At 41.4% G+C, this 26,810-nt stretch overlaps 1 protein-coding gene across 1 annotated transcript in view; it reads right to left on the reverse strand.

Moving 5' to 3' along the window:
• Positions 1-1,891: 1,891 nt before the first annotated feature.
• The window catches only part of slc2a15b (solute carrier family 2 member 15b), a 55,350-nt gene continuing 30,431 nt past the window's right edge, over positions 1,892-26,810 (reverse strand). Inside the window, exons 5-13 of the mRNA XM_060898981.1 lie at positions 17,426-17,571; positions 16,806-16,938; positions 13,588-13,775; positions 13,083-13,193; positions 6,925-7,026; positions 6,537-6,612; positions 3,323-3,450; positions 2,202-2,455; positions 1,892-2,079 (exon numbers count right to left, since the gene is read on the reverse strand). Of these exons, the coding sequence (XP_060754964.1) occupies positions 1,998-2,079; positions 2,202-2,455; positions 3,323-3,450; positions 6,537-6,612; positions 6,925-7,026; positions 13,083-13,193; positions 13,588-13,775; positions 16,806-16,938; positions 17,426-17,571 (1,220 nt within the window). The 3' untranslated portion in view covers positions 1,892-1,997. The remainder of the gene's footprint in view (positions 2,080-2,201; positions 2,456-3,322; positions 3,451-6,536; positions 6,613-6,924; positions 7,027-13,082; positions 13,194-13,587; positions 13,776-16,805; positions 16,939-17,425; positions 17,572-26,810) is intronic.

Genomic DNA, 26,810 nt, shown 5'->3' on the forward strand with positions numbered 1-26,810 from the left:
TCCAAAATGAAGACGCGAGTGTGACAGTCAAAGTGTTCAGAAGAACTGCGGCTGCTTCTGTAAGATGCTCAGTAAAACCTACAGCTCATTTCCTTGTCAAACTGCACTCAGGCGGCACGGTGGTGTAGTGGTTAGCACTGTCACCTCACAGCAAGAAGGTCCGGGTTCGAGCCCCGTGGCCGGCAAGGGCCTTTCTGTGTGGAGTTTGCATGTTGTCCGTGTGGGTTTCCTCCGGGTGCTCCGGTTTCCCCCACAGTCCAAAGACATGCAGGTTAGGTTAACTGGTGACTCTAAATTGAGCGTAGGTGTGAATGTGAGTGTGAATGGTTGTCTGTGTCCATGTGTCAGCCCTGTGATGACCTGGCGACTTGTCCAGGGTGTACCCCGCCTTTCGCCCGTAGTCAGCTGGGATAGGCTCCAGCTTGCCTGCGACCCTGTAGAACAGGATAAAGCGGCTAGAGATAATGAGATGAGATGAGAACTGCACTCATTGTACCTGAGACTACTATTTTTTTTTTAAAGCAAAGGGTCATCTCACACCAAATATCGACTTTGTTTCATTTATTATGGCTTACTGCTGTTAAATGTTGAAACATTTCATTTTATTATTTTAAGGTATTTTTGGTCGACAGCATTTCTTTACATGTGCCTAAGACTTTTGCACAGAACTATATATTGTTTCAAGTCTTTAAAAGGTTGTTGTGCTAGATGCAAAGATAATCAGGGTAGCCACAAAAATGTACTCCCCCCCCAAAAAAAAGAATAAAATACCAACTGTCAGAGTTTAACATCTTGCATTGCTACTTGATAAATAAGGCTTTATGACCAGGCGTGAAAATGTCCTTAGTACTGAAAAGTTCAAAGCTAAACAAAAAAATAAAAAATACAGGTTGCATGTCTTTTCGTAATAATAAAATGGCATACATAAAAATGCACTACACACACTGTCCAGGATCAAGGAGTTGTGCATAATAGAGGAAAGCTGAAAACTTCAATTAATTGGCCTTGGCGTAGAAGACAAATACATAACACTGAGTGAACTTATAAATTAACTTCACACATTCAGCTGGTTTGCTGGTAGATTACTAAATAGAGTGAAAAAGCATTAAAATCCTTAAAGGAAGAAATTCAACAGAAAATGACTTGGCTATCTATATTTATCAATACATGAGCTTCACTGGTGCAAAACATTTATTTTGGAATGAAATTCTGAGCTGACTTTTCGTTGAAACTTCTTTTATCGACATCTTGGTCTATATTCACTTTAACAGTTTCCAAGATTACTCACAATGCTGTATGATTACCTCCTGAAAGTGGGATTTATCCCATAAATAAAGAGAACAGTGCAGCAGTGCTTTAGTCTTTTAGTCACTGGAAAATACTGAGTAAGAAAATAAGCTCTTGCTCTTTTCTTTTTAGGAGCAAACACTGCAAGCTAACCTTTTACATTTGTACTTTGATTTAACAAACGCTTGACTAGCAATATCCCCCGTGACATCAGCAATATCAAGACTAATTTTTAATGGGGATAATAAAAATACAGTACCAACTAACAAGCGGCAGAATTCCTAAACATATCACAAATTTTTCAATATGGACATAATTAATTTAATGTGTTTCGTAGTTGATTTTTCTACTAATATCATCACCCTTCATGAAATTGGGTACAAATTGCAGGACTGTGAGAAAGCTACGAACCACAATCTGAGACTATTTAAGCTATCGGAGACTCAGAGCACCATATTTGTGAAAATGGTCTTGGAACTATAATTAAGTTAAATGAGAAAAGTGGACATATTAAATCAATGTGCCTGATTTTAGACAGAAATAAATTTAAAAAAATTCTTATTTATTTTGTTGGTCAGGCAACCTTATACAGTACTGTAGTGAACTAATATGAAGAATGGCAGATAGGCATTGAATAATCTTGCGTGTCCAGGTAAATCTATCTCAGATGTCTTGAGGCCTTTCAGATGACCTGCATCTTCTCAGATTCACTACCCAATCAAAGTTGTTGTGGAATACGCCAGGTCCGAGGTGTTGTTATGGTATAGTCTAGTATGATGGGTCTCGCAGGATCTGCTTAGTTCACAGTATTTTCACAGAAAATATGAGAATGTGTGGATTGTTCAGCACCAAATAATTCACATTAGTAACATATTACAAAACTCCATTTTTCATTTCTAGATAAGCCCACTCACTCGTTGTCACTCCATGTGTACATCTCCTCTATTCCCGTCTTCTCCATTGCTCCATATCTGTTCATCCTGAAGCCAAGATGCTTAGTGATGGGCAGCTGTTCACCCTCAAGCTCAAAGTTGTTCTTAGATGCGAACATCTGGCTGATCTCCACAAACGTCCTGTTCTTTGTCTCAGGGATGATGAAGAAGACATAGGCTGCCACACCCACACAAACGCAGAAAAACACCAGGTAACAGAAAGCCCCTGCTGACATCTGGAAAGAGGATTTGATGTATTGGGCAGATTTTTGAGGAGGACTACATTATGAGGATTTCTCTCACAGAACTGCCAAACAGAACCTTTGCTCTAAATATTGTCACCTCTCCATTAATGGTGACTAGGCATGCAACGATTCACTCAATTCATGATATTGAGCTCATGATTCAATTTTCCCATGATATTTTTGAAAAATAATAATGAAGAAAATTTTATGACCAAAAAAATTGCCACATTTATTTTCCTATTTTTGATCAACTTAAATATCCCTTTTGTAAAATAACCCCCCCAATGTTTCATTTTCTTAATAACCAAAAATAAGTATTTATCCACATTTGTAAAGGTTGGAGCAAAATATAATAGCCTGTTAAGTAAAATATTCCTTTTATTAAAAATGAAAAAATTAACAAATAGGCCTTTTCTGAATAAACATTTCTGAACGTTTGTGAAGGCTGTAATCAGCTTCAACAGAAAAAAAACCCCCTCCTTTTCTTCTCTTTTCTTTAGCTTTCGGCAATCTGTAAAAAGATAGTTCAGATTTCTTGTTAAATCTGTTTGTTGCGCTGTATTACTTCCGCCTAGGGTGAAGTCATGTTTATTCCTGCTATTTTACATTATTCTAAACATAATTATAGACAGGAAAAATGAAGATTACACACCCTAATAATCGCAATTCATTTTTTAAAATTAATCGATTCAGATCACCATAAATTTGTATCATGATTTATCATTGCACGATGTATCGGTACATGCCAAGTGCCATCTGATTTTATTAAACTTCATGAGCTGAAATCACAGCCTACATTTCTTTAAGACATGCAGTAATCAAGCAGAAATACATTATGCATTCGAGGGACAACTGTACCTGTAGGAATGGGAAGACAAATCCGACAGCAAAGTTAGATAACCAGTTGAGCGCACCCCCAATGATGTAAGCTGAAGATCTGTGAGACTGCTTAAACAGCTCAGCTGTCATGAGGAAGGACACTCCAGCTGTGCAGAGACCAATATCTATTACTACAGTCACCAGCCACTTTATTAGGAACACCCATAAACCTGCTGTTTTATGCCGTGTTATCTAATCAGACAATCCCTTGATAGCAGCAAAATCACGCAGATACAAATCAAGAGCTTCAGTTAATATTCACTTCAAACATCAGAATGGGAAAAATTGCAATCTCAAAGTGCAACTTTCACTGTGGCATGGGTATTGGTTTGAGCCAAATGAACTGGTTTGAGTATTTCAGAAACTGCTGATCTCCTGATCTCTAGAGTTTACACAGAATGGTACGAAAAACAAAAAGCACTGAGTGAGCGACAGCCTTGTGGATAAGAGAGGTCAGAGGAAAATGGCTAGATTGGTTTGAGCTGGGCGGCACGGTGGTATAGTGGTTAGCGCTGTCGCCTCACAGCAAGAAGGTCCGGGTTCGAGCCCCGTGGCCGGCGAGGGCCCTTCTGTGCGGAGTTTGCATGTTCTCCCTGTGTCCGCGTGGGTTTCCTCCGGGTGCTCCGGTTTCCCCCACAGTCCAAAGACATGCAGGTTAGGTTAACTGGTGACTCTAAATTGACCGTAGGTGTGAATGTGAGTGTGAATGGTTGTCTGTGTCTCTGTGTCAGCCCTGTGATGACCTGGCGACTTGTCCAGGGTGTACCCCACCTTTCGCCCGTAGTCAGCTGGGATAGGCTCCAGCTTGCCTGCGACCCTGTAGGACAGGATAACGCGGCTAGAGATAATGAGATGAGATGGTTTGAGCTGCCAGGAAGGTTATAGTAACTCATATAATCACTTTTTACAACCGTGGTGAGCAGAAAAAACATCTCAGCATGCAACAGCAGAAGACCACATTGGGTTCCACTCCTGCCAGCCAAGAACAGGACTCTCACAATCAAGAACAAGTTGCTATTAAAGTGGCCAGCGAGTGTACTACAAACAGAATAAATTCCTTCATACTACACCAGAGGGCGGCACTGATTAGTTTGTAGTGTATGGTGTTGTTGGTCTTCGAAGAGGTGAACTGTTCTGATATGCTGCTGATCATCTGTGGCAGGTGTTCTCAAATATTTTGCAGCCAAGGACCCCTTTATGATTGCTACATCTATTCAATTCAAGGGGCCAGACATTTAAAGTGATGGGACAGGATTTCTTTTACAGCAAAACCAATGAATCCTCTGGTGCCAAAGTCTGCGTAAATGTAAGAATCATACTACTTAGTTGCACAGGTGACATGGTGGTTCATTTTTAATAAGCTGTGAGCATGAATAAATTAAAAGGCCACGAGTTACATTTCTAGAGATCTATTTTGTATCCGATTATGCAACTCGTGAAAACTATAGCATGTTAAAATGAGTGAAGTATGGAGATGACTCGATATTACGCTTTACTTCAATGTTGGAATGTCACTGGTGTTGTAACATGATATACGAATACAAATAGACTTGTTTGACCATTCCTGTATGATAATTACTTTATAGGTTATGTATTATGACATTACCACACCATACAGTACCAGTCAAATGTTTGTACACCCCTACTCTACTCATTCATAGGCTTTTCTGTATTTTGACTATTTTTTACATTGTAGAACAATACTGAAGACATCAAAACTATAAAATAACATATGGAACATCTCATCTCATCTCATTATCTCTAGCCGCTTTATCCTTTTACAGGGTCGCAGGCAAGCTGGAGCCTATCCCAGCTGACTACGGGCGAAAGGCAGGGTACACCCTGGACAAGTCGCCAGGTCATCACAGGGCTGACACATAGACACAGACAACCATTCACACTCACATTCACACCTACGGTCAATTTAGAGTCACCAGTTAACCTAACCTGCATGTCTTTGGACTGTGGGGGAAACCGGAGCACCCGGAGGAAACCCACGCGGACACGGGGAGAACATGCAAACTCCACACAGAAAGGCCCTCGCCGGCCACGGGGCTCGAACCCAGGACCTTCTTGCTGTGAGGCGACAGCGCTAACCACTACACCACCGTGCCGCCCCATATGGAACATATATAGAATTATATGAAAAACAAACAAACAAAAAATGTTTCATATTTTAGATCCTTCAGAGTATTCAGCGTTTACCTTGATGACGCTTTACACACTACTGATATTATCTTAACCAGCTTCATGAGGTAGTCACCGGAATGCTTTTCAATTAACAGGCATGCCTTGTCAAAAGTTAATTAGTGGACTAGTTTCTTGCCTTCTCACTGCTTTTGAGATCAAACAGTAAATAATAAAAATACAGTAAATAGCCCACAACCCACAGTAAATAGCCCACAACACCACAATTGTAGTAATCCATATTATATCAAGAACCGCTCAACTAAGTAAAGAGAAAGACATGAAGACACTTATAATTAATAAAATTAAAGAAAAAAACCCATTGCATTAAAAGCTGTGTCCAAACTTTTAACTTGTACTGTACGTCACGGGCCTAAGTTGCACAATTCATTGCCATTTCTTTGGCATTGGGAGATGGATGCCAGTGCAGACCTTTTATTAAATAAAAGGAACAAAAAGAGCTCATAAGTTGAATAAAACAAGTGATAGAGTATGCACAAGGCTACTGACAACAAAAACTCAGCAGCTAAATAAAGAACTCGAAGGACTTAAATTAGGATGTTAATTAGGTGGAAACACAAAACAGGTGAGACTGATCAAGAAGACATGTGACAGGGTCATAGGAGCTCTTGTAGTCTGCGAGGCTGATGGGAATTGAAGTTCAAGGCATCCAAACCTGGGGCTGATGTGGCAGGTATCTTGTGGCTACAATATGTTCATTTTTGACCAAGCCTTACTAAAAAACAACCACCATGGTCACCTCAATGACTTCATAACGTTCAAAGAAAGAAAGGAAGAAACAAACAAACACATATTGAGGCTCTAAGTGATGTAACCAAAGAGAAAACTTGTTTTCTTGAAAACACAAGACTATAACAGCAGTGTTATTCAAGGCCAAGGCCACTGGCCATACATGGAGAGGGGAAATGCCCCCCCCCCCCAAACAAACAAACAAACAAACAAACAGGAAATCTGAAAAGAAATAAATCCTTGCTAATTGTCTCACCAGGCCCAATGCAGAATCCTGCAATGATGCCCACCACGCAGGTCACGCTGACATAGTGCATGAAGGGCACGTGAGCCTGGTATCAGAAAAAAAGTAGAGCAAAATGAACAACCGGCATTTAGCCTCCACTCAAACACAGGACCCTGCAGTTTAATCCAAGGTCATATTCAATCTGACTGATCAAGTGGGGACATGGACAAAAGGTTTCTGTCTAAATACACAGTAGTCATTTTGTCTAACATTTACGTTGCTGGTATAAAGGAAATGGGCTCATTTGATAAACATTACTCAAAATGAATAAATGCACATCACTATATAATGGATGTTCCAGCTGTAAAAAATGCTGAACTTTTGACAGATTTCTAAAAGACTGAGGTAAAGCTGTTACCTGCAGAATAAGGGAAAGGGTGATGCCTGCACAGCACATGCCCATAATGCTGAATCCACCAATCATCAGAGGCTTGCGACCTACTCGCTCAATAATAAAACACTGCAGAGAAATAAAAAAAGGACGGATCAAAATCAAACCAAGAGAAGTAGTCAAGTCAAGTAAACTTTATTGTCAAATATGCTATACATGCTCAACATTCAGCACAGATGAAATTTTAGTCCTCTCTGACCCACGGTGCAAACAGGCAATGCAATAAATAAAAATAGAATAATTGAAATAAACAATATAAACAGTATAAACGTATAAACACTCTAGATAAGAACTAGACATAGACTGAACACTCGTGTGTGTGTGTGTGTGTGTGTGTGTGTATATATATATATATATATATATATATATATATATACACACACATACACATATATATACACACACACACACACACATATATATATATATATATATATATATATATATATATATATATATATATATATATATATATTAGTGCTGTCAAAAATGTTGCATTATTAACGCGTTAACTTGACTCAATTTTAACGGCGATAATTTTTTTATCGCGAGATTAACGCTCTGTGACATGATGCCACGCCCCGCACAGCCAGAGTCCTCTGCCCTCCCCCGAAGAGCCACGGTGCTCGGCTTAGGTTTCGTTTTCCCATCGGCGGCTCCAGCCCCACTTTGCAGTGGCTGTGACAAGACGTGTTATGCTCTGCAATAAAAAAAAAAAAAAACATTGGTACAACCAGTGTTCAAACTATGCTGATATTTTCGGGGGGTCCCTTTTTTTTCCCTTGGGGGGGTGCTTGCGCTTGTCTCAGAGCACGGATCTCCATCGCGCGCTCACTTCGGATATGCAAATGCTTCCCATTACACACGATTGCTATGTCAATAAACATCATTTTGCCAATATTTTAGAGACCCCCCCAACATTTCCCAAATCATGTTTTCAAGGGATCTCATGTCTGTTTCAGGGGATCTCGGATCCCCCGAGTACCCCCGTAGTTCGAACGGTGAGCAAGCCCATTCACTTTTTTATGCTGATAAGAGAATTACAATAGTTTTTCATGTGACAAAAATGTGCGATTAAATTGCGATTAATCGCGAGTTAACTATGACAGTCGCGACATTAATCGCGATTAAATATTTTAATCGCTTGACAGCACTAATATATATATATTAGGGTGCATCAGTTGCCCTCACTTTCATAAAATCTGATGCATTTTTGTTTGGGTGTTCCTTTTCACCAATAAAGACATCCTGTAAAATTTTTTGACCATATTCAAAAGTCTAATGGTGGCACCATGAGGTTCATTTTTTGCCAAAAAAAAGCTTATTTTATGTTTTTGCGTAAGGTTTGAATCACAATGTTGGACTCCATTTATTGATTTCTTGTGACCCAGAGATCATGTTAAGAACCTCTGCAAGGGATTGAGAAGCATTAATGTGATTCATAATACATTTGTATTGTTTAAAAGTAGTTGAACAATGATTCAATGAACAGCTAAAACTCAAACTGTGCTTGATAATATATTTAGAATATGTACTAAAAATGTGTATCTAAGATATTTGGTATACTCTATAAGGTGCCATCATTTTTCATGAAAAGTGATCGAAATTTTGTCATAAAAGTAATAAAATAGCAGCTTTTTCCATAACTTTGAGCTCCTGGTGCCACCATTAAACTTTTGAATTTTGTCAAAATATTTCACCCAGTGTATTTTCTTACCAAAAGGAACATAAAAACAAAAATGCATCATGATCGGAGGAACTTTTCATTTTTAGGGGGCAACTGATATATATATATATATATATATATATATATATATATAAATTGGAGCAAATAAACAGTCAAGGGCACTTGAGGTATAGCAGGTAAACTTGAAATAAGCAGTATAAACAATAAACTAATAGCTGTTAAGGTGAGGTAGTGTGGAATAGTGCAAATGAGCGAGGTAAAGTGAAATGTGCAGTCCCTGAGTTCAGTGTGTTAATGAACATTGAGAGTATGTGTGTGTGTGTTGGGGGGAACTGTGAGGGTGACATGTCAGATGCTGAAGGGGGGCAGGGGGGTGTGCAGGCAGAATCTGTGGCAGGGGGCAGAGGGGGGAGGAGGGGCAGAACAGGGAGGGAGTTGAGCCTCCTGACCGCCTGGTGAAAGAAACTGGCCTTGAGCCTGCTGATTTTGGCCCGGAGACTCCGCAGTCTCCTCGCCGATGGCAGCAGACTGAAGAGGCTATGAGATGGGTGGGTGGGGTCACCTGCAATCCTGATGGCTTTGCGGGTGAGGCGGGAGTGATAGATATCCATTAGAGAAGTGAGAGAGACACCAATGATCCTCTCAGCTGTTCTCACGATGCGCTGCAGAGTCTTGCAGCAGGACACGGTGCAGGCGCCGTACCACATGGTGATGCAGCTGGTCAGGATGTTCTTGATGGTGCCTCTGTAGAATGTGTGCATGATGGGGGCCAGGACTCTTGCTCTCCTCAGTTTGTGGAGGAAGTACAGACGCTGTTGGGCTTTTTTGGCCAATGATGCGGTGTTGTTGGTCCAGGACAGGTCTTCAGAGATGTGCACACCCAGAAACTTGGTGCTGCTCACCCTCTCCACTGCAGCACCGTCAATAGATAGTGGAGCATGCTTGGTGTGCGCTCTCCTGAAGTCCACAACAATCTCCTTCGTCTTCTCCACGTTCAGGCAGAGATTGTTGTCCTTGCACCACATGGCCAAGCGGCTCACCTCACTCCTGTAGATTGTCTCATCGCCATTGTTGATGAGACCCACCACAGTCGTGTCATCCACAAACTTAATGAAGAGATTAGAGCTGGATGTTGGTATGCAGTCGTGGGTCAGCAGAGTGAAGAGGAGGGGGCTCAGCACACATCCTTGGGGGGCCCCCATGTTCAATGTGATGGTGCTGGAGGAGTTGCTGCTGATCTGTACAGCCTGTGGTCTCCCCTTCAGGAAGTCCAGTAGTCAGTTGCACAGGGAGGTGTTGAGTCCCAGCTGGTCCAGTTTATGAATGAGCTGCTGAGGAATGATTGTGTTGAATGCTGAGCTAAAGTCTATGAACAGCATTCTGACATACGAGTCTTTTGTCTCCAGGTGGGTGAGGGCTGAGTGGAGGGCAGTGGAGATGGCGTCATCGGTCGAACGGTTGGACTGATATGCAAACTGGAAAGGGTCCAGGGAGGGGGGAGGGCAGACTTGATATGCTGCATGACTAGCCGCTCGAAGCACTTCATGAGGATGGGAGTGAGTGTGACAGGGCAGTAGTCATTGAAGCAGGAGGGAGACGGCTTCTTCGGGACCGGGATGATGGTGGTGGCTTTGAGGCACGTGGGGACAATGTGCCTCAAAGGCTTCAAAAGGCTTCTGTCGAGGAAGAGAAGGAAAAGGAAGGGAAGGGGAGAGCTACAAACTTCATGAATAGCTCACTCTTTTAAAAGGGCAGAGAAAGATATAGGCTTTCTGAATGCATTACTATATACAGTATTGTATATATTTTAAAGGAGAAACTCAAAATGGACAAAGACAAGACCAAAACCAAAAAGTAAAAGAAGTTTTTTTAGGCTATTTTATGTACAGTATTTGGTTCACTGATTAAACTGTGATGATATCATATTAGCATATCATGGTCAAAGTCCCTCCTGTGTCAGGATCTGGTCTTCCCAGGCAGTCTCCTGTCCTAGTACTAACAAGGCCCTTCAAGGTGCATTGGACAGCGCCGATCTCCGTTTCTGTCGCCCTCAGCCTCTCACCTATTACATAGCTGGGGGTGGGGTGGGGGTGGGGGGCAGTCCTCTGGCAAGCATATCATGGTAGCATAATTTAAATGTATTTGATCATTTGTTTAAGGTTAAACCAGTGGTTTATCATTTCATAATTAAATTTTAGGCTTGTGTAAAATACAGTGGTTTTGGAGGATATGCAGACTGCTTAATTAAGTGGAATCTTTTGGCTGTTAATCTACACACAATAAGCCATAATGACAGAGTAAAAGCTTGAAGAAATTGTTGCAAATTTATTGAAAATCAAAAAACTGAAATCTCTCATTTAGACAAGTATTCAGAATTGCACATCTGGATTTTGGGAGTTTCCCCCATTCTTCCTGGGAGATCCTCTTAAACACAATCAAATAATCTGATCTGCCACCTTCAGATTTCTACACAATGTTCTATCAGTTTCAAGTCTGGGCTTTGGCTGGGTCACTTGAGAACATTTAGAGACATATCCTGAAGCCGTGTGCTTTGGGTGGCATGGTGGTGCAGTGGTTAGCACTGTCGCCTCACAGTAAGCAGGTTCTGGGTTTGATCCCAGTGGTGGGGGACTTTCTGTGTGGCGTTTGCATGTTCGACGCTGGGTGCTCTAGTTTCCCCCACAGTCTAAAGACATGCAGTTAGGTTAACTGGCTACTCTAAATTGTCCATAGGTGTGAATGGTTGTTTCCCAAGCCTGGAAATGGGAGGATTGTGGCAGGAAGGCCATTTGGCATAAAACTATGCTCAAATTAATATGACATGTGGATCAATAGGCTCCACATGGCAGTGACCCCACACATGTAAGAGGCACAAGATGGAAGAAGTGAGTGATCCTGAAGCTGTGTGCTTCAGGTCATTGTACTGAAAGTTGAACCTTCACCCCAGTCTGAGGTAGGTGCATTCTGGATCAATTTTTATTCAAGAACCTCTCTTTTTGGTTGAATTCACCTTTCCCACAATTCTGGCCAATATCATGCTGTCATCACCATGCTTCAGCCTATGGGATGGTATTAGCCAGTTGATAATCAGCACCTGTCTCCCCCCCAGATATAGTGCTTAGAATTTCCCCAAAAAGGTTCTGGGTTCTGTCTTGACAGACCAGATAATCTTTGTCTGCTATATGCCTTTGACTCAAGATTGGCTTCCATCTAGCCTACCATACAGGCCTGATTAATGGAACATTTCTGAGATAGAACATCCAGGAAGGACAACTCCCATCTCTGCAAAGGACTTCTGAACCACTTCTAGAATGGCCTGCTGAGTTTGGCTGGACAGTAAGCTGTAAGAAGAGTCCTACTGGTCCCAAATGTCTTCCATTTCACAATAATGGTGCACGGTGGTGTAGTGGTTAGCACGGTTGCCTCACAGCAAGAAGGTTCTGGGTTTGAACCCAGCGGCTAGCAAGGGCCTTTCTGTGTGGAGTTTGCATGTTCTCCCCATGTCTGCGTGGGTTTCCTCCGGGTGCTCCGGTTTCCCCCACAATCCAAAGACATGCAGGTTAGGTTAATATAGGACGGCCTTGGGCTGAGGTGCCCTTGAGTGAGGCACCTAACTCCCAACTACTCCTTGGACGCTGTTAGCATGGCTGCCCACTGCTCTGGGTATGTGTGTGTGCTCATTGTGCATGTGTGTGTTCACTGCTTCAGATGGGTTAAATGCAGAGAGGAAATTTCACAAGTGTGTAATGAATAAAGTTATTCTTTCTTTCTTTCTTTCTTTCTTTCTTTCTTTCTTTCTTTCTTTCTTTCTTTCTTTCTTTCTTTCAATGTGCTCCTTGGAACATTCAAAGCTGTAGAAATGGTTTTATACTCTTGCCCAGAGCTATGTCTCTATACAGTTTGACCACAGTGGTCAACAGAGCATTCCTTGGACATCATGCCTTGGTTTTTGGTCTGTAATGCACTGTGAATTGTGGGACCTTACACATACAGGTGTGTGTTTTTCCAAAACATGTCCAGTCAACTCCGTTTGACACAGGTGGAGTCCAGTGATGCTCCAGATTCATCTCAAGGTAATCAGAACACACCTGATCTCAAAACACACCTGCTGTGAATACTTAGTGAAATTAGATATTTCAGTTTTGGATTTTAATAAGTTGGCACCAATTTCTAATAACATGCTTTTACTTTGTCATTATGGATTATTGTGTATAGACGGTGTATAGATTAGTGACCAAAAAAGTAAATTTAATCCATTTTAAAATTAAAATATCATACAATAGTATGTGCACACAGATAAGCATTCTGAATACTTTCAGACTCCACTTTAATGGATATTTTACGCTATCTATAGATTTTTTTGAAGAAGTTTGATCCATATGCATGGTCATCAGACACCTCAGTGCAAATGGGAGTAAGAGTGAGAATGTTTTCTTACCCCAATGAGTCCAGCAATGACCTCAATGGCACCTGTGCCCACTGTTGTGTACTGAATCTGCGAGGCAGAGATTCCTGCATTCTCAAAGATGGCGTTTGTGTAGAACCAAATCTGAAAGACAGGTAGGTAAATTAAATATCTTTACATAGAGTATTATTCTCAACCTTCTTTCGCTTGACAGTACAGAAGTACATAAAAATTAAAGTGCACTGTTAGGAGGAGATGGAAGAGTTCCATGGATTGACTCTGAACAATCTAAATTTGGGGACCACTTGGAAGATGTAAGTGACATCTAATGGTGTAAAAAGATTAAAGGTATATAAGAGGCAGCAAGGTTTTAAAAAGTATTAAGCAGGAAATTAAAATAGATTAGGAATGATCAGAGTGATCCAAGCATATTATTGTAATTTGGCTTTTTATACTTTATACTACATAACTTATTATATTTTTATCTAAGTATCCATTAGGCATATCATAAATAACTAAACCACAAAGTCTGACTCACTGCATCAATGCCAGACAGCTGCATGCCCACGTTGATGACCATGACAGATATGACCTGCCAGCGTACAGCTCTGTCTTTAAGCAGCTCAAACACTGAGATAGTCCTCACTGAAGAGAGTGAGCGTTGCTCCTTCTGCATCTCCTCCACCTCTGCCTGGATATTAGCTTTTGTCCTATACCACCTCAGAGCTACCAAAACATCATCACACAATGAACAAAAGGATGATGCTTAGAAACCCCAAATGTTTCGAATCAGCATTACTTATTACACAAAAATGCCGCTTTTATTGTCTTTAGGTTTTTATTTAGAGGATTTTGTGTCATGGACCTAAAGTTAAGCCAAACCCAAAATTATATAGCTGATCCAAACAGTGAAAACATGACTTCAGGGTACTATACTATATTATAAAATACAGTGATGGCTCTAAAAACAGTAGAAAGAATATCATGCTTCACGTGCTTCATTTGTCAAATTTATAGTTTTGGCCAGCCCACAGCGGATTCACATGCTTAAAGATAGACTGCCTTTCAGATTTTTCAAGTTTAGGTCATAAAAAGAATTTTCCCTGACACCCAACTATTTTTGTTTAGTGGACTGAAAACTACTGTATTTGAATCACAGACTTCCAATTTTATTAGGCTTTTCTTTAAAATCTCATCTCATTATTTCTAGCCGCTTTATCCTGTTCTACAGGGTCACAGGCAAGCTGGCACCTATCCCAGCTGACTACGGGCAAAAGGCGGGGTACACCCTGGACAAGTCGCCAGGTCATCACAGGGCTGACACATAGACAACCATTCACACTCACACCTACAGTCAATTTAGAGTCACCAGTTAACCTAACCTGCATGTCTTTGGACTGTGGGGGAAACCGGAGCATCCAGAGGAAACCCACGCAGACACGGGGAGAATATGCAAACTCCGCACAGAAAGGCCCTCGCTGGCCACGGGGCTCGAACCCGGACCTTCTTGCTGTGAGGCGACAGCGCTAACCACTACACCACTGTGCTGCCTCTTTAAAATAGAACAATTAATGAATTTAGGGCCACATGGCCCTAAATTGTCTGCTATTTTTTCCTGCTTCACCATGACCCAATTCAAGATTCTCTCTCTCTCTCTCTCTAATGTCATCTTGACCCAGACTTTTCATGGGCCTGCACACTCTGTTTATCTTTGGGCTTTTGACTTACTCTGTGGGTGGGTCACTGGGTTGCGTTCTCACCTCTGCTCCCTGGAGATCATGATTCAAACCCCAGCACAGTATGATCTCGTTATTATGTGCACAGTAGCATCCTACAAATGCTTGCATACTTTCACACTAATATACACACCCATGCGGACACAGGGAGAACATGCAAACTCCGCACAGAAAGGCCCTCACTGGCCACGAGGCTCAAACCCGGACCTTCTTGCTGTGAGGCAACAGCGCTAACCACTACACCACCGTGCCGCTGCATACTACCATGCCTATGTATTTGTATACAAACCCAATTCCAAAAAAGTTGGGACAAAGTACAAATTGTAAATAAAAACGGAATGCAATAATTTACAAATCTCAAAAACTGATATTGTATTCACAATAGAACATAGACAACATATCAAATGTCGAAAGTGAGACATTTTGAAATTTCATGCCAAATATTGGCTCATTTGAAATTTCATGACAGCAACACATCTCAAAAAAGTTGGGACGGGGCAATAAGAGGCTGGAAAAGTTAAAGGTACAAAAAAGGAACAGATGGAGGACCAAATTGCAACTCATTAGGTCAATTGGCAATAGGTCATTAACATGACTGGGTATAAAAAAAGCATCTTGGAGTGGCAGCGGCTCTCAGAAGTAAAGATGGGAAGAGGATCACCAGTCCCCCTAATTCTGCATCGACAAATAGTGGAGCAATATCAGAAAGGAGTTTGACAGTGTAAAATTGCAAAGAGTTTGAACATATCATCATTTACAGTGCATAAGATCATCAAAAGATTCAGAGAATCTGGAAGAATCTCTGTGTGTAAGGGTCAAGGCCAGAAAACCATACTGGGTGCCCGTGATCTTCGGGCCCTTAGATGGCACTGTATCACATACAGGCATGCATCTGTGAATACAATTCACTGTGCCATCCGCCGTTGCCAGCTAAAACTCTATAGTTCAAAGAAGAAGCCGTATCTAAACATGATCCAGAAGCGCAGACGTCTTCTCTGGGCCAAGGCTCATTTAAAATGGACTGTGGCAAAGTGGAAAACTGTTCTGTGGTCAGACGAATCAAAATTTGAAGCTCTTTGTGGAAATCAGGGATGCCGTGTCATTCGGACTAAAGAGGAGAAGGACGAGCCAAGTTGTTATCAGCGCTCAGTTCAGAAGCCTGCATCTCTGATGGTATGGGGTTGCATTAGTGCATGTGGCATGGGCAGCTTACACATCTGGAAAGACACCATCAATGCTGAAAGGTATATCCAGGTTCTAGAGCAACATATGCTCCCACCCAGACAATGTCTCTTTCAGGGAAGACCTTGCATTTTCCAACATGACAATGCCAAACCACATACTGCATCAATTACAGCATCATAGCTGCGTAGAAGAAGGGTCCGGGTACTGAACTGGCCAGCCTGCAGTCCAGCTTTTTCACCCATAGAAAACATTTGGCACATCATAAAACGGAAGATACGACAAAAAAGACCTAAGACAGTTGAGCAACTAGAATCCTACATTAGACAAGAATGGGTTAACATTCCTATCCCTAAACCTGAGCAACTTGTCTCCTCAGTCCCCAGACATTTACAGACTGTTGTAAAGAGAAAAGGGGATGTCTCACAGTGGGAAACATGGCCTTGTCCCAACTTTTTTGAGATGTGTTGTTGTCATGAAATTTAAAATCACCTAATTTTTCTCTTTAAATGATACATTTTCTCAGTTTAAACATCTGAAATGTCATCTATGTTCTATTCTGAATAAAATATGGAATTTTGAAACTTCCACATCATTGCATTCCGTTTTTATTTACAATTTGTACTTTGTCCCAACTTTTTTGGAATCGGGGTTGTATTTACAAACATACATACTAGGACACTCCCCCCTCCTGTCCCCTTCCCCCAAGCTACATTTGGATTAAGAGGAAAACTTGCTACATTTCTATTTTGCTGGGAGTATTGCTTCAACAAAGGGGAATCTGGGCATTGTCAGAAACACATATCAAATTTTGCATTGTGAATAAATAGAAAATTACCATTGAGAGTGGCATGAATGTTGTGTTTCTCAATCAACAAGTAACGAGGACTCTCAGGAAACCATGGCAATAGCATTAGTTGAATAAAGGTTGGAACCACAACCAGAGAAAAGGAAAGAGGCCAGTGCTCTTCCTGTGGAGAAAAGACATGACATTCTTGAGTGTCTTGGTGGGAAACCCTAAAGGTTTTCTATGCAGAATATTGCAACAGGGGGTTTTCTTTAGAGTTAAAACTCCAGCTGTAACCACTATAGAAAGCTGCAATTATGTAAGTTTACTGGCATACTCGCACACACACATGCGTATTTACCTTTTTCCACAGTGGCACACCACAATCATGAGAAACATACTTAAGTGCTTGCTGGCATGCTAACATACTTTAATACTAGCATATCACTAACAAACTAGCATACTTGAACACTAGCATACTATATCAGATGACTGCATAGTTCCATATGAACAAACCTGCACACTATTATCCTTACCTGTTCACAATTAAAGTTCCAACTAGAACCACTGTAGAAAGCTACAAACACCAACCAATCAACCATCGAGAAGCCCCTTTTCTCAGAGTGTATTCCATGTAATCAGATATAAGATTGTCTGTAATCTTACTTCACCTTTCCAAGGACTTCATGAAGTCCCAGAACTTGAGCAATGAAAACTCCAATACAGATGAAGATGCTTGGCACAAGGCCCAGGAAACCACGCAGGTTCTTTGGGGCAATTTCTCCCAGGAACATGGGCACTACACTAAGAGAGATCCCTGCTCAAGTAGAAAAGGAGAGAGAATTATTTTCAAATATAAAAGAGAATATATCTCTTACCTTATATTGGCAAAATATTGTCATTAGTGGTCTAAAAGACAAATTATGTATTTAATTATTTGAAAGACATTTAAGAAGCACTACTGCTCCTTAAATGTCTTTCAAATACAGTAAATGTTACTTATCATGTATGCAATAAACTATTACTATTAATAGTTTATTGCATCCATGATAGGTAACATTTGTACATATGCATATTTAAATGCTTGAATAAGGTCATTTTAGCATTTTAGGAAATATATACTGTAGTACTCCTCACTAGTAGTAAGAAGAAGAAGCCTTTATCATATGCACACTCAAGCACAGTGAAATTCATTCTCTGCATTTAACACATCTGAAGAAGTGAAGACACACAAGTGAGCAATGAGCACACACACATACCCAGAGCAGTGGGCAGCCATGCTACAATGCCCAGGGAGCAGTTACGTAGGGGTGAGGTGCCTTACTCAAGGGCACTTCAGCCCAAGGCCTCCCCATGTTAATCTAACCACATGTCTTTGAACTGTGGGGGAAATCTGAGCACCTGGAGGAAACCCATGCAGATATAAGGAAAACATACAAACTCCACACAGAAAGGCCCCCGTTAGCTGCTGGGCTCAAACCCAGAACCTTCTTGCTGTGAGGAGACAGTGCTAACCATTACACGACCATACCACCCATGAAAAAAATCTGTTCCATTCCAGGACAGTGCGCTAGACTGCTCAGCCATGGAGGACTACATTGTACAGTGGTGCTTGAAAGTTTGTGAACCCTTTAGAATTTAAGGGTTAATGTACAAGGGGGTCACACCAGATACTGAAAGCAAAGGTTCACATACTTTTGCCACTCACAGATATGTAATATTGGATCATTTTCATCAAAAAATAAATGACCAAGTATAACATTTTTGTCTCATTTGTTTAACTGGGTTCTCTTTATCTATTTTTAGGACTTGTGTGAAAATCTGATGAAGTTTTAGGTCATATTTCTCATCTCATCTCATTATCTCTAGCCGCTTTATCCTGTTCTACAGGGTCGCAGGCAAGCTGGAGCCTATCCCAGCTGACTACGGGTGAAAGGCGGGGTACACCCTGGACAAGTCGCCAGGTCATCACAGGGCTTAGGTCATATTTATGCAGAAATATAGAAAATTCTCAAGGGTTCACAAACTTTCAAGCACCACTGTACATAGTACTATCTACTTGTAGATCTACACCAGTGGTGGCCAACTAGTCTAGCATAAAAAGCCAAAAAAACAAAACAAAACAAAAAAACATCTCAAGCCACATAACACATGCATGACCACAACAGCAACAGTGCCTTAAAGGCCTAATGATGTAAAACATAGCCGAATAGTTTTCATACGTCTGTTCTTAATGTGACCGGGTGTAATATTGATGAATTTTGTTTATTCCAACGCACATAAACTCACTTATTGATACACACATACTCCCTCCCAGTGGGGGGAGCATTGATGTTTAAGTGGAGCTTGGACTTCTAGATCGGGAGCGGAAGCCATAAGCAGGGGAGGGGATAAAAGGGACTAGAAAAAAAAACATCTAACAACAAAAAAAAAAATTCTTTTTAGACGGAGCGTGTGGGGAGTTGTTTTGCTGGCAGCTTAAGGCTAATTTCAGGCCAAGCTAACTCCTGGCATAGCTCATATGTGTAGCTCCTTGGTCACTGGGTGTGTTTTGACTGCAAAGAGGCGAACATTAAGTGAATCCGTACTCAACTGGCGCCTTATCGCGAGGGAATAACCGAGAGAATCGGGGATAGGCTCGCGTATTGGCCTTTGTAAACATCACGCCATCAAGGAGTAGCCTCGGAGGACCACCAGCGTACCAGGTAGCTGCCATTGTCTTGTTGTCTTTAGCCTCGTTATGTTTGTTAGGCTGCTATGACAAACAATTATCAGTGCTCATGTTCTGGAATGGTTACATTTTAATAACAGGAGCGGCGTCTGCGTGAGCAGACTGGTGGGCTCGCCATTTTCCTGCGGATTCACACCTAGGACCCACTGTGGTAGGTAGCTAACGTCCATATTACTGTTAAATTAATTGGGGGGAAGATTTGGGTTGAGGGTGCCTAGCGTATTTAATTGGCTGAGTAATTTCTCACACTCCATCTTTCTGTTCCACACACATATGCAAACAATGGGTATGTAACATTTATGGGAGAGTAAGAGTGGGAATGGGATTTGTGTAGCTAGAAATGTGATTTTAAATTTAATGTGTTTGTACTTATGTATATTTTTGGTATGTTTCAGTGGCTCAGTGCTCAGGGGGTGGTTGTGCCGCTTTCTCTCCCTCTTGTAATAACCTCCAAGCCGTTTAGTGTATTAACTTAGTCAGGCCCAGATTTATTTTGATTTTATGTCTGTTGTTTTGTTTGACTGAGGCCATAATCCAGCATACGGTGTCTGTGTCAATTGGCTTGAAGCTACTTACAGCAGTGTTCACCATCGGTTTTTATTAGGTATTGGGGTGTGCGTTAGATGTGTGCTCGATTTGTTGTGGCTCATTTCGTGTACTACAAGCCACCTTAACTACTGTTTGCCGTGAGGTTCCCATGTGTGATTGTGGTGCCTTTCTTATAGATGTGTGATGGTTATACCTGCTGTGGGTTTAGATTTTCAAAGCCATTGACACAGTACTGCGGCTTAGTCAGCCTCAAGTTAATTGCGTTTTTTTGTATATTATGTATTTGTTTTGCCTTCACTATAGGGGACGATAGTGAAGTTTTGTGCAATTTCTTTTTTTATATATTTTCTTCTATTGAAGAAAAATAAAATATATTTTTTTCTACTCTCATTCACTTGTCCTCTGGATCCTTTTGAATATTGTTGGGGAACCTTTGGTGAATTTAACATCTATCACCATATTACATCAACTCAGTTTTTTTCTATTCACTCTATGGATTTTGAGTGCAAGCAATCTGAAATGATGCACCAGGTCTGAAGCTTTAAAATATAACAGTGAATTCTGACATATCAAGCAGAAAGTTTTCCATTTTGTTTTAGGGAAAAAAAAAACCCAGTTCCTCCCATGCAGATAAGAATGCCCTCTGCTCCTTTTCATATTTGTGTGTAGCTTTACTTTTTCTTGACTCTACCCAGACCCGTTGCAACAAGTTAGGCAGACTTGGCAATTGCCTAGGGCCCCAGCCCTTGAAGGGCCCCCGCTGCTGAACGACTGGTTATGTATTCAATAGCAATGACAACTTTTTGAGCGCGGCAGCGCAGCGCCTAATGACACTTGTTGAAATACCCTAGTTCCAAGGGGGGCCCCCTAATGCACAACAGCGCCTCCCTACATGCTTTGGCCGAAAAGTGCAATGACAGTCTGTTGTCAACCCCTCAATGCCCATCTCCGTCCAGTCAAGTGGTTGCAGAGCTCCGCGGCAAAAAAAACCAAAATCACATATGAAGCGAAATTACCCCTCAGGGAGCCAGAAGAGAAAATAAGATTCTTATTCATGTTTGTAATCATTTAATCACCATTTGAAGTTATTTCTACTTGTGTATATACTGTATTTAGTGTTGTGTTATTTGCACATTTTATATTACTTTGTCTTATTTTCATATTTGATATATATATATATATATATATATATATATATATATATATATATATATATATATATATATATATAAATGTATGTGTGTGTGTGTGTGTTTAGTCTATTCTTGTGTTTAATTGGGTTTGATAATTATTTATAATGTAAAGAGTTCATTTATTAAGTAAAAATCGTAAGAATGATTATAATATGTGTGATGTTTATTTATTAAGTCTTCAGTGGGTAGGCGGCCATAAGGCCTTTCGTCGAGGGGGGGATAATTATGGGCCCCAGATCCCCCTTTGCCTAGGGCCCCCAAATAGCTTGAAACGGGCCTGACTCTACCATGATGATTCAGTCAGAAGTACTAGCCTGACTAACAAACATCTGCATCTGCACAAGGATGTTTTATATTTGGGCAAGAGAAGGTACACGCATGACTTGTAGGAGAACCCTATCAATCACATGACAACAAAATAATTTTTATTTAAAAAAATATATAGGCAGATTTATTGGCAGTATTGTCAAATATTCAAACGCATTTTGATTTATCAGAAATATTTTTAAAATGTTTACAAAAAAGAAAAAAAGTCAACCAAGAACACCAATAGAACACCCCTGAACCACACAGGAGGAGGCAAGCTGCAGGTTCCCCACCCAGTGGCATACTTTCCCCACTAGAATAATAAATGTGTTTGCTAGATTATCTGTGCGAGCTTACTTGAATATTTCCAGAGTATAATATTAGCACACTAGCATATGAGCACATTTGCTTCGTCCTTCACACTAGCATGCACACTATCATTCCACATAATTGTACACTAACATACAGTGGTGCTTGAAAGTTTGTGAACCCTTTAGAATAGTCTACATTTCTGCATAAATATGACCCAAAACATCATCAGATTTTCACACAAGTCCTAAAAGTAGATAAAGAGAACCCAGTTAAACAAATGAGACAAAAATATTATATTTGGTCATTTATTTATTGAGGAAAATGATCCAATATTACATATCTGTGAGTGGCAAAAGTATGTGAACCTCTAGGATTAGCAGTTAATTTGAAGGTGAAATTAGAGTCAGGTGTTTTCAATTAATGGGATGACAATCAGGTGTGAGTGGGCACCCTGTTTTATTTAAAGAACAGGGATCTATCAAAGTCTGATCTTCACAACACATGTTTGTGGAAGTGTATCATGGCACGAACAAAGGAGATTTCTGAGGACCTCAGAAAAAGCGTTGTTGATGCTCATCAGGCTGGAAAAGGTTACAAAACCATCTCTAAAGAGTTTGGACTCCACCAATCCATAGTCAGACAGCTTGTGTACAAATGGAGGAAATTCAAGACCATTGTTACCCTCCCCAGGAGTGGTTGACCAACAAAGATCACTCCAAGAGCAAGGTGTGTAATAGTTGGCGAGGTCACAAAGGACCCCAGGGTAACTTCTAAGCAACTGAAGGCCTCTCTCACATTGGCTAATGTTAATGTTCATGAGTCCACCATCAGGAGAACACTGAACAACAATGGTGTGCATGGCAGGGTTGCAAGGAGAAAGCCACTGCTCTCCAAAAAGAACATCGCTGCTCATCTGCAGTTTGCTAAAGATCACGTGGACAAGCCAGAAGGCTATTGGAAAAATGTTTTATGGACAGATGAGACAAAAATAGAACTTTTTGGTTTAAATGAGAAGCATTATGTTTGGAGAAAGGAAAACATTGCATTCCAGCATAAGAACCTTATCCCATCTGTGAAACATGGTGGTGTTAGCATCATGGTTTGGGCCTGTTTTGCTGCATCTGGGCCAGGACAGCTTGCCCTCATTGATGGAACAATGAACTCTGAATTATACCAGCGAATTCTAAAGGAAAATGTCAGGACATCTGTCCATGAACTGAATCTCAAGAGAAGGTGGGTCATGCAGCAAGACAACAACCCGAAGCACACAAGTCATTCTACCAAAGAATGGGTAAAAAAAAATAAAGTTAATGTTTTGGAATGGCCAATTCAAAGTCCTGACCTTAATCCAATCGAAATGTTGTGGAAGGACCTGAAGCGAGCAGTTCATGTGAGGAAACCCACCAACATCCCAGAGTTGAAGCTGTTCTGTACGGAGGAATGGGCTAAAATTCCTCCAAGCCGGTGTGCAGAACTGATCAACAGTTACAAGAAACGTTTAGTTGCAGTTATTGCTGCACAAGGGGGTCACACCAGATACTGAAAGCAAAGGTTCACATACTTTTGCCACTCACAGATGTGTAATATTGGATCATTTTCTTCAATAAATAAATGACCAAGTATAATATTTTTGTCTCATTTGTTTAACTAGGTTCTCTTTATCTACTTTTAGGACTTGTGTGAAAATCTGATGATGTTTTAGGTCATATTTATGCAGAAATATAGAAAATTCTAAAGGGTTCACAAACTTTCAAGCACCACTGTACACTATATGGCCAAATGTATCTAAACACCTGACTATATGGGAACCAAGGAGTCCTGTTCCATCATGATAATGCCCTTGTGCACAAAGTGAGCTCCATGAAGACATGGTTTGGCAGAGTTGGAGTGGAAGAACTTGAGTGGCCTGCACAGAGCGCTGAACTCAACCCCACTGAACACCTTTAGGATTAACTGAAACACTTACTGCATCCCAGGCCTCATCACCTTACATCAATGTCTGACTTCACTAATGCTCTTGTGGATGAATGAGCACAAATCCCCACAGCTACAATCCAAAATCTAGTGGAAAGCCTTCCCAGAAGAGTGGAGGTTATTATAACAGCAAAAGGAGACTAAATCTGGAATTTGATGTTCAATAAGCACTAATGACTGTGATGGTCAGGTGTCCACAAACATTTGGCGATATAGTGTACTCGCAAAACTGTGTACTTACACATTTGCAAACTACTGCACCCTTCCATACTAACATACTTGCAGACTACTGCAAATTGTCATACTAGAATATTGCACATAAGCATACTGGCAAACTAGTACCATTATACTATCATACTTGCAGAGTAGGATACCTAAAGCCTCACTCACAACCCGTTGTAAGTGTTTTGGACATGCACGGGTCGCAGGGTTTGGTAGCTCGCAGCCATGCCGCAGGGTTGTGATGAACCCGGGGGAAAGTTGGGGGGAGGAGTACGGGCAAAGTACTTGTCAAGTACAGGTTGCACACCTGACTTCCTCGAGGCGTGGGAAAAATTGCGCCGTTACCTGTGGAAAGCATATGTCTGATGCACGTGATCAGTGTGTGTTCAGTGAGTGTGGAGTGTGTGAGACTTGCATTTTACCAGTTTCCTGTGCTACGAGTTCAGGCCGCACTTGTGAAGCATGCTTGACGCATGTGATTAGCACGTTACAATCACTCATAACTAGCGTATGATGCAAGCCAGGAGTGGGTATAAAACCAGCATGTCTGCAGCATTCTGCATCTGTCTTTCGACTGAAGAACATTGGATATTTTGTGGGAAAATTTTTAAATTTTCAATTTAAAGTTTAGAAAATAGGACCCAAGAAGAAGTGAGCAAAAGTGAAGTAACCCAGCCTGAAACAGCAGAGGGGGAGGAGGAGGAAGAATTTGATGATGATGGTAGCAGCACCGGCGAGCTCTTCAGGGACAGGGAGAAGTATGCTTTCAAGGCGGCAGAAGGCACAGCACCCCGCCAGATGGATTTTCACAGGTAAATACACATGCTTTAAACATTCATTTCAGTATCTATATTCTTATGTAATTATTATTATATATGCTGATTTTCATGTATGTTTCAGCTAACGACACCCAAAAGTGAGGACATTGTAATCCCATCATCGCTGCCAGGCCATTGTGCCATGCTCAGTGATGAGGACAAGGACATCGCAACAGCCTGTCCCACCACTCAGCAGGAGTAGGAGCAGGACAGTAGCTCGGAGTCAAAGTGTGTTTCAGTGCTCAAACTGTTGGGCTATTTAGTTGGGATTTTTTTTACAATGTAATAAAATTCAAAATAATAAAACTCATGTTTTATTATTTGACGTTTGCATGGTAAATTAACATATACTCAAATAAAAACAGCAAATGAGGTGGTCTTCTTCCTTTCTACAATGCTACATGCTACATGATCGGTTCCTTGGTTCCTCCCCAGGATATATACCCAGAGTCTTGCCCCTCATGTTGCGTGCGGGTCACGTGCACTGCGTGTAGGTCGCGTGCGCTGCGTGCACACCACACATGGGGTAGAAAGTGAGATGCACTTCTGTCTTGCGCGCCACACAAATAGCAAGTGTGGAATACTTGTGTAGTACTTCTGAGGCACGCTACTCATACAATGACCGTGCGTCACTCATGCGTCTTACTGTCATTGCAAAAAGCCCCTACTAGCCGTGCTGCTGACTTGGTTCAGGTGTACAAAAGGAATACGGGTCCCGTACGTAGTGTGTGCATCAGGCCCGGCGCCATGGGGGGGGGCGAAAGGGGGCGTCGCCCCCTCGTGGCTACAGCCCCGCTCCCTCAACGGAGACTCAGATCACTTAATTGTTTTCTTATGAAAATATAATGTATTATAGACGTATTAATAATTTGCATTTTCAATTACGAAATATTAAGTGGTTGCGCATTGCACAAAAATACATTTCACATAAATCACTACTAAAACTGGCACGGTAGAACAAATCTGATTGGTTGTTATGATTCTTACGTTGCAATCGTAGAATTCAACTGTATTAAGGTAGGATTATTTCAAAAAGCCTGAATTTAATATTAACCCTGTTTTAGACATATGTATCAATCCTAACTACTGGGGACTACTAGTTATTGTGGGTGTATGTGTGAAATGCTAACACAGCCGCGCACACACAGACCTGTGATAAGGACAAGGGTCGTGCGGGCGGGGGTTTTACATGTACACTTACAAGTGCACTGTCTCTGCAATATCCTGCAATATGCAGTCAGTTTACGGGAGTAGTCTTTCCCCCACCGAATTAAACGAATTCAATCACAATATTGTGAATCCATTTTCTTTCTTTGTAGGCTAAGTTTATCTCCGTTTATGTTGGTGTATGTGTTCATATATGGTCCGCTTTGTGCGCAAATAGCGTAAGAATATGTGTCGTTGACGTCACACCCCATGCAGCGGGGGTGAAAATTCATCACTTCAGAGTGTTTAGTCCCCTACACGCCTAAACTGGGATCGTGGATTAAGTGGTTAGCGTTGACTCGGTGCGTGCCAGGAAGGCTATTACTGGTGCAGCCGCGGGGTCTGTTGATTTTTTTTAAATTATGATTTTGGCCGCCGAGCCAAGTAGTACCTTAGACTTGCATTGACGTTTTGTTTTCATGCCGCGGAGCTATTTGTATGTATTTTAAATGTAAAGGACTTGCCTGTAGGTTTGTGTGTGTTGTTTTATGTTTGGCATCTTTCCGGTTGTCTGTGAGAAAATTGGAGGGGAGGGTTAACAGGTGGGCACGGGAGTTGATAAAGCGCAACTGCCCTGGTAATATGCCACATGATTTTCCCGTAGGGCGGCACGGTGGTGTAGTGGTTAGCGCTGTCGCCTCACAGCAAGAAGGTCCGGGTTCGAGCCCCGTGGCCGGCGAGGGCCTTTCTGTGTGGAGTTTGCATGTTCTCCCCGTGTCCGCGTGGGTTTCCTCCGGGTGCTCCG

Source organism: Neoarius graeffei, chromosome 18 (assembly GCF_027579695.1).
Source record: "Neoarius graeffei isolate fNeoGra1 chromosome 18, fNeoGra1.pri, whole genome shotgun sequence".
Lineage (NCBI taxonomy): Eukaryota > Metazoa > Chordata > Actinopteri > Siluriformes > Ariidae > Neoarius > Neoarius graeffei.